This window comes from Urocitellus parryii, chromosome 7 (genome assembly GCF_045843805.1).
Source record: "Urocitellus parryii isolate mUroPar1 chromosome 7, mUroPar1.hap1, whole genome shotgun sequence".
NCBI lineage: Eukaryota > Metazoa > Chordata > Mammalia > Rodentia > Sciuridae > Urocitellus > Urocitellus parryii.
In genome coordinates, this window is record NC_135537.1 from 122,927,196 (window position 1) to 122,939,488 (window position 12,293).

The 12,293-nt window shown below is 38.6% G+C and overlaps 1 protein-coding gene across 1 annotated transcript in view; it reads left to right on the forward strand.

Moving 5' to 3' along the window:
- Tekt3 (tektin 3) overlaps positions 1 to 1,943 on the forward strand; it is a 28,045-nt gene extending 26,102 nt beyond the window's left edge. The window contains exon 7 of the mRNA XM_026409421.2: positions 1,727 to 1,943. Within this exon, the coding sequence (XP_026265206.1) occupies positions 1,727 to 1,943 (217 nt within the window). The remainder of the gene's footprint in view (positions 1 to 1,726) is intronic.
- Positions 1,944 to 12,293: the final 10,350 nt, after the last annotated feature.

Below are 12,293 nucleotides of genomic sequence, written 5' to 3' on the forward strand. Positions count from 1 at the left end.
TTTTTAACAGTTTAGATTCAGAGGAGTAGTAATTAAAAGAAGCTGATCGGGAGTTCCATACAAAACTAAAAGAGTTACCTAAATTCCTGGTACCTCAGATTTGTCATCTGTACAATGGAGAAAAATCATAGTATCTAATTCTTAGTGTTTTTATAAATGTTAAATTTTCTTATTATGTAGAGCACTTAGGATAAATATACATGTGGTGAAATAGTCAATAAATGAGCTGTTATTTTCTTTTTTCTTTTTATAACCTATCCCTATTCTTTAAGGGGTCATATGATCACACCATTGGGATTTTATTGGGGCATAAAGGGAGCCCTAGTTTAATTGCTCTTTGGGGAAGAGAAAGACTTTCTAAATATAAATACAACAGAAGAAATTCCAAAGGAAAAGAGGGAAATATTTGGCTTACTAAAAATTGAAATCTTATGCATAACAAAAAATATATGAAGTCAAAAGGCAAATTAGGGAAACATTTTCCACAAGCATAACAGTAAAAAAAAAAACAACCATCAATATGCCTAATATATTTACAGAGCATTATGCAAATAACTAAGGTAAATAGAAACATCCCAATTGAAAAATGAGCAGAAGACAGGGAGAGGCATTTAACAGAAGAAATGAAAAAATGGGTAATAGACATTTAGGTAAAATCTACTAATAATACAAAGAAATGAAAACTAAAACAATGTTGATTAAAATAATTAGAAGAGATACCAGATGTTCCATGAAATCATAGCATTTTTCCTTTCTATTTAATGAAAAATGCATGATGTTTTTCATCATTGGAACACAATTAGACCTGCAACTTGTTTCACAGTTTATGTAGCTGATTTCATTCAGTATCATTTTCATGTTGTATTGAGTGTGTGTGTGTGTGTGCTGGGGATTTAACCCAGGACTGCTTAACCATTGAGCCACATCCCCAACCCCTCCTTATTTTTTATTGTTTTTATTTTGAGACAGGTTCTCACTAAGTTACTGAGGACTTGGCTAAGTTTCTAAGGATGGCTTTGAACTTGCAATTCTCCTGCCTCAGCATCTAGTGCTACTGGGATTCCAAGCGTGTGCCACTACACCCAGCTTGTTTTTGACCAATATAAATGTGTTTACTCTGGACCTAGTGGCATTCCTTTGGGATGGTGCTGGGAGGATGGACATTCAAATTTGGGGAGTGCCCCATTAACTGCCCCCCGTATTGGGATATGTTAGCAAATTAGGTAGAATTCTAGCCACTAAAAACAGTTGGATGTCCCTCTGCTCTCAACTATAAAGATAACTTTCAATGCCAAAATAAATATATAAAAAAATCTAGCTAAGTTTTCATTTTCTCCAGTTATACTATTTAAAAAAAAAAACAAATGTTTAGAAGTTGCCCTCCTTTTGAAATATAATAGCTAGTATACATTTATGTGCATATATAAAGTGTGTATGTATGTGTGTGTATGTAGATTTTATTTCACCTTTTCAATTATGAGGCATAGTTAATAGGAACAACCCTTATATGATACTAGAACCGTGCACAAACATTGCTTTCTTTGCTATATAAAGTTGTGCTGACACTGGAGTAGTCCACGAGCTGCGAGGGATTCCATGTGTCTTGCAGCATGGCAGACACATCTCTGATAGGAATTCAGTCACCACGCATGCCCTTAATTTAGCTAAAATCAAGCCTTAGGAGTGTGGTACCTGCCAATCTAACCATGTTTCTTCCCTCCTGCAGCCTTGTGAATGAGGTCTATGAGGTCGATGACACCATCCAGACCCTGCAGCAGCGTCTGAGGGAAGCGGAGGACACCCTGCAGTTCCTGGTCCACACCAAAGCTACCCTGGAGCATGACCTGGCTGTCAAAGCCAATACCCTGTACATCGACCAGGAAAAATGCATGGGCATGCGCAAAAGCTTCCCCACCACCCTCCGACTGGTGGGCTACTGTTAAGGACCCTGCCGACAGTGGTTTTGATCCTCCTAAGCAAAAGGAGAACCAGGGCCCTGACTCAGCATTTAACTGAGTGCTAATATATATTCCCATATTAAAGCATTGTATTGATAGAAATATACCCATCTCTTGTCTCGGAAAGATTTTTGTGCGTGTCTAAAACCTTATTTTCTGCCATCTTCTAGGCTTCTGGGTTATGAGGAATAAAGAAATGCAATCAATTAATGGAGAAGTCAGGCAAGAGGATTTGTTGAATTCTTATTCTTTCAGTTAGCTTTTTTTTTTTTGTGGCTGTGACACAAGACCTGAAAAAAAAAAAAAAAACCCGCAATTTTAGAGCAGGGGAAAAGTTTATTTTGTGCTCACAGTTTCAGCGGTCTCAGTCCACAGATGACTGGCGCCATTGTACTGGGACCACTGTGAGGTAAAACATCATGGTGGAAGAGTGTGGTGGAGGGAAGTAACCAAGGACAAGACCCCAGGAAGCAGAAGTAGAGCTTCACTCACCAGGGACACAATGTAGACCCCAAAGGCACATACTCAGTGGCCTATGTCCTCAGCCATACCTTACTGCCTATAGTCATCACCACTTACTTAATCCATTCAAGTGGATTAATGCAGGAGATTAGGTTAAGGCTCTCAATCAGTTCAACCTCTGAAATGTCTTTTGTTGTCTTACACAGGAGCTTTGGAGGGACATCTTCTATCTAAACCATAAAACTTACTCTGTGTTTAACATAAATGGGCTGGAAAGCAGGACTGCATTTTCTGTGAGCCACTCAGGTCAGGAACCACAATGCTGTAGTTTGGAAGTTGAATGTCCTTCAAAGGCCCTGTGTAAAGGCTGGGTCTCTCCTGTAGTTCTATTAGGGAGGCGTGGGATATGAAGCCTGGTGAGAGGTCCATTGATTCATAGGGCTGTGCCCTGCCCTTGAAGGTGATTGTAGACCAACCAGTTCCTCTTTTTTCTTTTGTGGCCAAGAGGTATGCAGGGTTTTGTTTTTGTTCCACTTCTCTTTACCATTGCCTCCTAGAACCCCAGAGACCCAAAGCAATCAATCAACAGATCTTGGCCTAGCACCTCCCAAACTGTGACCAAAATAAACCTTTTCTTTTTATAAGTAAATTATCTCGGGTACTTTGTTATAGTGATCAAAAGCTGACTAGCACCCAAAAGCAGGTTTCATTTTGAGCTCTGCCTTAAAGGACACATAGAAGTGGAAAGGTATGATGCCTAGAAGAGAAGGGTCGGGGTGACTTTCAACTCCAGTTTAACAACCTGGGGAGCTGACATTTCCCTACCTAGAGACCCCTGTCAGGCCCCCAGTTTGTTAAACTGGAGTTGAAAGTCTCCCACCCCCTTCTCTTCTAGGCATCACAAAGCATTGAAAATTTGAAATGGAGAAATGGTAATGGACAAAGGAGACATACAAAACATAACAAGTAGACAGGACTTGGGACATCTTTACATACAGGGTGCTAAGGGACCCAGGATGACAAAAAGAAGTTGATCCTAAATGGGGTGAAAAAAATGGAGAAACTGCTTGCATTCCAGAAGACGCTACAGTATGTCAAAGATTATTTTTTGAAAATAACTTTTGCTATGATTGGAGTATGTCCCTCAGAATTCATATACTGGAGACTTAATCCCCAAAGACATATGTTAATGGTATGTTCAAGTGAGGCCTTTGGGGGGACTGATTGAGTCTTGAGGGCTTTGTCTTCAGGAATAATCAATCCACTCATAGATGAATGATTTTTTTAATGAATTCTCCACGTTATGATATCCAGTTATAGCAACAACAACATTTTTGATCATTTAACCTTATTTTTTAACTTTTATAAAAACGTATTTTAAGGCTTTTTTTCCTACTTATTTTTTTTAAGAGTTGCCAAACTGTCAACATGACATTTTTGTTCTATATTCTTTGTCTCTTGCCTTTACATTGTGTGTGTGTCTGTGTGTGTTGTGTTGTGTGTGTGTGTGTGTTTAAATACAGAAGCAAAAACATATAAATGTATTCTGTATGATTTATACCTTTGGGGTTATTCTCAGAAAACACTTTCTCGTTCCAAGAGTATGTACTTCTAATTGTTTTACAATTTCTTAAATTCCACTTATCTGTCTGGAATCCCTCAGGGTGGTGTGGGCTGTATACTAACTTTGAATTCTTTAGCTCTGGAAATTGTGAAATGGGAAGATGTGACTGTAGAAGGCAGAGGTTTTCTCTCTTTCATATTTCTCACTACTCCTGTGCCCCTCCCTGCTGCCCCCATCCTATTAGCATTTCTCTCTGTAGGCCTGCATTTTTCTTGCTCTGCCTTAACCATTAATTCCAAACTCCATTTTCTCCTTCTCTTCCCCCTCCTCTGCCTCTTGATGTGTCTCTGCTTTCCTCCTCCTCTTCTCCCTTCTCTCTTTTCCTCTCTCTCCTTCTCTCTGTTTCTTAAAAGTGCTTTAAGACCTTGGTTAGTCAATTTCACAAGACACCTGAAAATGTCAGAAGAGCTGACATATGGATGATAAACGGGCACCGCGTCTATTTTTGTTGGCTGAGTATATCATTTTGGCAATTAAATTGTAGGTTTTGTGATTCTCCCTTTGCTTCTAATGGAAAGAAAGACATATGGATGCCACAGAAACGTTGACCAATTAGAGTAATCAAATGTTAGCAGTCACGATGGTATGGGTTCTCAAAAATATAAATTCCACATATCTCGTACTTCTTGTGCTTGGAGACAAGCTTCCTGATCTTTTCTATGAATGGCATTATTTTTAAGTTTTTTTTGAGCAATACATGCTCATGTGGTCTTTTTACTTAAGTCCATATTCCTGGCATTACAAGACTGTGATGGGAAGAAGTATGTAGTGCAGACATAGAAAAAAAAAGTCTAGTTTTCTTGTTATTTTGGTAAACTGTGGGCAAGGCTAAATTCTGCAAATAAACATTTGGTTTCCAGCTTAAAACATTGCTGCTGCTTTGTGAGAGCACTTATTCCAGCACTGAAGTTTACAAGCAGCCAAGACTTAGAGAATGTTATTATATTTAAGAATCTCAGGACTACAAATATCTGCACATGATCTGGCTTAATCTACTTAGGCCCAAACTATCTTTAATATTATGTGGCCTCAGAAGGGGTTGCTGGAATGCCCAAGGCTTCCACTCACCCAAGCATCATTCAGATTTAGAAATGTGTGTAATTGCCCCTAAATAGCCAAGCCACCTATAATTTTAGTAATTTCCATTTATGTCTCTGGAGAGTGTTGTCATAAACACCTCTCACCTAGCCCTTTCGCCTCCTGAGTTCATGCTGTAAATAGCTGAACCATGGAGTCTAGTTTTAGTTTATAATTTTTGTTTTACCCTTTGTGTACAGAGCACATGGTGGTGGTGGTGTTGGGGTGGGGTAGAGCTGCTTCTTGTCTTTGTACCTCCTGTCTTTCCTTGCGGCTTCTTTCTGGCCTTGGCTCTTGCACCATTCCCAGGAGGGCTGAATGCACCATTGGTTCCCATTGCCAAGACCAGCATTGCATGCATAGTGCTCCAATAGTATTTCCTGAACCCTATTATTTTAGCTTTCCAGTGACCTACTTCTTCCAGCCACGCTCTACCTGCCTACAGTTACCAACCAGTTAATCTATATCAGTGGATGAAACCACTGATTAGATTAAACCTGTCATAATCCGATCGTTTCTCTTCTGAATATTCTTGCATTGTCTCACACATCACATATGAGCTTCTGAGGGGACACCTCCCTGGTCTCTGGTGGATGAGTAGCTCTATGTGATTGAGTGGAAGATATATGAGTCATTTAAGGCTTATGTATTTAATTGCCAATGTGAGACTCTCTCATATTTTATTTCTTTTTACATAACAAACCAGAAACTTTTGAGATATTTTTGAGTGAGCACAATCAGCAGAATTCACCTGATTGCACACTGTGGCCATGTAACACAGGTAAGAAATATATCTGTATTTCTGAAGCCACTGATACTTTTGGATTATTTGTTACTGCATCCTAATCTGGCCTATCCTAACTAATACGTCAGCCAAAAGAAACTGATGAGGGCAAGAACTCTCTGGTGGTTGGTCATTTTCCACTGTGAATTTCAGATTCTGTCCTTCTCAGAAGGCAAGCTGTAGTGTTGGCCAAGCAATTGAGCATGTGCCCAATGCATTGCTTAGAAATAGCAGGCTAAGACTAGATCTTTTGCACTTATTTAGAAAATAGGACTAGTGGAGGTGTTCCAAGCATAGAACAGGTGACCCAAAGCTTTAGATGTTTCCAAATCTGAGCGCCAAAACAACCCAAGGCACTTGAGTGTCAATTCTCTGAAAGGCTGTAGATCTGGGATGGCAAACTGAGAGGTCCAACCAGAAGACTGCTGTTCCCAGTATAACTCTACTATAATAAAACAACAATAATAGTACTATCATGAAGACAAGTGGCAGCTGATATTTAGCCACTGAACTGGGGAACATCAGAGAGTGTTGGGGGAGTGAAGAGGAAACCTAGAATAAACTGAAGGGCATGTGCTCAGACGAACGGTATCCACCATTCTTCTCTGGCCAATTATCACCAGGAATGTGTCTCTGTGGGATGGAATATCTGTATCCTGCTATTGAAGTTATTGAATCCCTACTAAGAGTCAGAAGGCTCTGGCTTGGGGAGATGACTAAGGGCAAGACCGAAATACTACAATGGTAACTTTATATACCTATTTTTTTTAACAATTTAATAAATAGAACAGCTGGGCCAAGGATCCCTGTTTTTAGTTTTGGAGCTTAGATTTATGATATTTGTACATCAATTGTGGCATTGATGGCTGCATTGGACCTGAGATAAACTGAGGCCTGAAATGCCTGAATGTCTCAAATGGAAAAGATCACATGATGCAATCTTAATTAGCTGTACCCCTATAACATTCCAGGAGAAAATGGGGAATTGTATCATTCAGGGGAAAATAAGATCTATAAAAATGACTTTAAAAGTGTATGGTTGTTGGAAATCAAGAAATATGACCATTGTACAATATACATCCATGTCTACACAAGCAGTATTCTAGTATAGTTTAATTCTGTTGATAAAAAGCAAAAAGAGCTTGAAATCCTTTAATACAAACTTTGAGATGGAATAGGACAATAGGGAGAGAAAGAGTGAGATGAGGCATGGGCTATATGTGGCAATTGAAGGGCTTGGTACAAACCCCAGACTGGTGACATTGAAGGACAAGATGGCACAAATCTTGTGATTCTTTTGCTTTGGATGATTTTACAGAAGACTGGCTTCATGGTTAGAGTGTAATTTGGAGACAAATAATTATCAAATAAAAATTTGAATACCAGACCCAGTGTTACTGAAACACTCCGGCTCCACAAAGAGACTGAAACAGCTAAAGAATGAAATTAGTTCACAAAATCAGTCAAATGATAAAATGCTTAGGAAACTATGTACTGTTATCATCAAGTCAGGTGTTTGTTTTAAAACACACACACACACACACATACACACACACACACATATATTTGGTTTAGGACATACTAGTTTTTAAGGATTTAAGTTTTAACTTTTGGAGGGCCAAGATAATGGAGCAAAAGACTTACATTTTATATCTTAATGTTATTGAAAATTATTTGTTAACAGAAATACGTTATCCTTTAAAAATGATGAAACAGTAACTTACGTGATAGGATAAAATCTTATGTTACCATTATATTTTTTTAAAAATATGTATTTTTTAGTTGTAGTTAATACTAATAAATTCCTTTATTTTATTAATTAAAGTAATAAAATACCTTTATTTTATTTATTTATTTTTATGTGGTGCTGAGGATCGAACCCAGGGCCTTGCATGTGCGAGGTAAGCGCTCTCCCACTGAGCCACAACCCCAGCTCCTATTACAATTATCTTTATGAATAATGTTTAAAGATAAAATATCTTCTGTAATAGTCATGTGAAGATGATGCAAAGTTTTATATATCATCGGGAATACATACTCTAAGGAAATAGGCTAGAGAAGCTAATCAGAATCTTAAAATGGTTGTTTTGGGATGGTGGCATGTTGCTGTTTTCTCTTTGTGCTCTTTTTGATTTCTAATTTTCTAGAATAAGAAAGTTGTACAATTGTAAGAAAAGTGAAAACCTTTTTAAATTTTACATTAATAGGAGCAAGAAAGTAAGAAATATAAATGGTGAAACATCAGACAAGGTCAGGTTCTAAGACGACTATCCCCCTGTAGAGCCCCTCTCTTCTGAGGGTTGACTGCTTTTAACAGTTTGGTGAGACATGCTCATGCTTTTAGATCTAAAGACTGTTTTCATTTTTGTCCTTTTGGAAGCTATTGCTATGTTCTTCAAAGCAGAGGTTAAAAACCCATAGAACTTTGAGAAACATGCTCCTCAATAAAGATTCTTAAACAATATATAAGCAAGTCAGATCCAGTGGCAAGAGAGAACACACTGAGACCCCCACAGGGCTGGCAGGATGATCAACAATAAGTATCCACACCTTGGGCCGACTGCCTGGCTGGTTGAGTCAGCTGTCTTGAGTGGAACTGAATGGAGAACTGGACTTGGCCTGCTCTCTTCCAGGGCAATCTTCTTCCCATTCCCACTACTCAGTTCTCTGAAGATATGTTATGTGGAACATGTCAATTCATCCATGTATTTATTCACTTGAGAAATATGTTGTTATTGGGTGAGTGCCTTCTTTATGCTAGTGCTATCATAGGTGCTGGAGATAATATGATGAACAGATGAAAACGGTCTCTCCTCATGGAGCATACCATCGGTGGATCAGATCAACGTGAGTCAAATCATCACACAGAGAACTAAGTTAACGAGGAGAAAGTAGATTGGACCATGGAAGGCTTCCTTGAAGTTGTGACATTTAAACAATTAGCTGAAAAATAAAAAATCCATATGCAATGTGGTGGCAATGAGAGAGCCACCAAAGGTATTCTAAGTAGAGAGAAAACATCTTAAAAGATGAAAAATTCGAGTACCTGTATATTGGAGTTAGATACAGGTGGATTCTGTATCATGAGACCTATTGTTATGGTTTGAATCAGAAATTGTTCCACTCAAAAGCTCATGCTCAATGCAACAAGGTTCAGAGTCCTGCCTTTCCATTGTAGATTGGGTCCCTCAAATTATGTAGCCAGTCCTGGATATGGAAATTTCATCTTAATCCCAAATATAATTTGTAATCATTGGAGGGTTTCAAGGTAAGGAGTGACATAAATCTCAATTCCTAAAGGACCACATCAGTTGAGATGTGAAAAATGGAAAGATGGACAAAGTTATTGCCCTCCATGAAATTAGAGTGTATCTGTCAATGTCAAATCCGAAGAGCTTATTTTAAAAGTAACACATGATAGAAATGTATGAAAGAAGATCCTGGGGAATTGATGGCGGAAACATTCATATAATAGAGTCTCCTGGTTGGGATAAACTAGAGTTTGTTACGCATTTCCTCAATCTTTTCTCTGAGCTAAATACCACCCAGGGCTCCTTTGCCTTTTCAATGCAAGGTTCAATTTCTCAAGTTGATTAAGAAACTTAAAAATCTGCAAGCTTCTACTTCCCATTGGAAGCCATAAAATATCTTTTGGAATTGCCTCATATCTTTGATTTAATATTAGGGGGCCCCTGAGTAAGTGAGAGCTACTTTTCTATGGTAACATTTCCCTCTTCCTTCCTATCATTCAATGAACCAGATGATTAGGGTGAGATTTTTCAGTTATTTGTCTGAATCTCCACTAATCTAATTTCATAGACAACTGGAGTACATCCCAGAGATGCTTGGCTGCCTCCTCCACTTAGTGCCGTCATATTTCTGTTGTCTGTGAAGCTTTTGTTCAAAGCATTTCCCATAAATACTATTTTATGTCATTGTTGGCAGCCACACCACCCTTCTTATGGTGCTTTGTTCCCTCAATACAACCCCACAGAATATTCTACAGTGATGGAAATGTTCTGTATCTTCTCTGTTCAAAATGGTAGCTGTCAATCACTAGTAGGTCTTAAAACTAACCAGAGGTCCACATGAAAATTTAGAACTCTTAAACTCAGCAAAGGTGTGGAATTGTTCAATGTCATGGAATCAGAATAGGGTGAAACCTATATAAACCCAGATCTGCTGGCTCTCAGTGATCTTTCTCCTTACTCTAAAAGGATGGTCTCATGAAACCACTTATTTTAAAAGTTTTATAGAAGGCCCATTAAATATAGTAAATCTTTGGGTGACTCTAAGAAATAAAATAGCTTCATTGGGTCAAAGATGGGAAAGCAATAAAAGAAGAATCAATTTGTCAAACTCCAAGAGCCAAGGATAAGGGAAAGTCCCTGTGTTATACTTCCAGAACCCCAAGGAAAGTAGGGAGCATCCTCTGTTCACCTTCTGCAGTCCAGAGGTGCCATTACTGTTAGTGTTTCACATGAATCTTGCTCTGCCCCTGTGCTTGACAAGCAAGGCTCTTGATCACTGGAGAGCATTTAGCACTTGACATACCGAGGTTCCCTGTGGTAAATACCACTTATGCCACCCCACGTGTTTGGTGAGAATGAAGCTAAGTAACTTACTCAATACCCACAGCTGCTTGGAAACCAAGTCCAGATTGGAATCCAGATCCTAGTGATTTGAGTATTAGTGTCTCCGTAGACACAGATGATGCAAATAGAGTCTGTGCATTGACTCTGGTGGTCCTGTGTGCCAGGTTAAGACATTTAGACTTTATGCAGCTGGAAGCAGGAAGCTAGAGAAGCTTTTAATTAAATTTCAGTGGAAACTACTTAGGAAGTAGGAATGAGGATGGATATACTAGTGGTGGTGTTAGAGTAGAAAGGGGAGAATTTCAAAGGTGGTAAGGTTTTGCAGCCTAGGGGCTCCTATTTCTCAGATCTAGAAGGTAGACTCAGAGGCGCTGGGGACAAATAGTGATATTGCAATGTCTAGGAGAGGAATTAATTTGGGAGTCCACAGGAAGGTGAGAAATTTGTCTTAGACAGGGGAGATGTTGTTACCTGGCAGCAAAACCAGCTGTGAAAATCTTCAGCAGGTGCTTGGTCCACACAGCATAACCCACTTCATGCTCTTAGAATATGGGAAAGAGTGAGGTTAAATAGCATGTGCCAGGCCACCTAGTCACATTTGGAAGAAATCTGCGTGCAGAGAGCACACTCAGAAAGAGCCAGGATGCAGGGAAGAGGCAGAGACTTTTCCACCAGAAAGTTCAGAGAAAGTCCAGGGCAGGTACTCGAGAGAGGAAAAGAGGTGAGTCCAGGCAGTGTGGGGACAGATGTCATGTTCTGTAAGGAGTCACAGGAGGTCAAAGATCAGAAATAGACCTGAAGGACGTGAAGGAGGTCACTGATAAATTTTAATAGTTCTCTTGGGGAGTGCAGTGTAGTCAGATAACAAAGGAATTTAAGAGAAAGAAGAATATGCTCCATGGGTAACAGGGGTTGATCAGCCATGAAAGGAAAGAGAGAAAAGCAACCAGAAGGAAAACACAATGAAGTCAATGCACAATTCTTCAACAAAGAGAAAACCTGTTCACATTTATAAGCATTGAGTGAGAAACTGAAATATATTAGAAAGATTGTCCTGTTGGTATTATCTTTTAGTGATAGATGAAATATTTGATGATGATGTTGAAGTTATTTTAAAGGTAAGACTTACCTTTAAAAAGAGTTTTTTTCAGTCATTCTTATTTGATTATTCCATAGGCAATATGATATTTTGCTTCTGGAATATGGTAGTAAAACCAGGGTAGGCAGACAGATCAATAAAATGAAAAGTCCAAAAATGGTCTTGCATATGTATGTGAAACCAATAAAATCAACAGCTCATCACAGTTAGGTGAAAGCGATAATTCAAAATTTAGATCATAATGTCATGAGATATGCTAACATAAGTCCCAGAATTTGAAAATCTAAGAAAGTATTAAAAGAAATGTATTATTAAGATACATTTAATAATAGTCTCAACATATAAAAAAACCCCACAAAATCACAGCCTACAAGTAAGTATAAGTCATTGAGACTAGAAGCAAATCCTAAGCAGCTCTGTCAGGAAACATGTGATGGAGAACTATATAGCTTGTGGGAAGAAACCTTCACAGTCTCTGTATCCATTTAAACATTCAAAATTTTAATAAGAGTATATTAACGTTCCAAAGCTAGAGGTGGCAGTGAATGGTTCATATCCATTTTGATCAAATTGGGCTTGGGAAATTCTTCAAATTCTGTGACACATTTGGTTACAGTTATAAAGTACTGTCTGCCAAATAAAATAGCATGTATCTCTTCCTCTAGTAATGAAAGAAAATCATCAAATGTTGGGA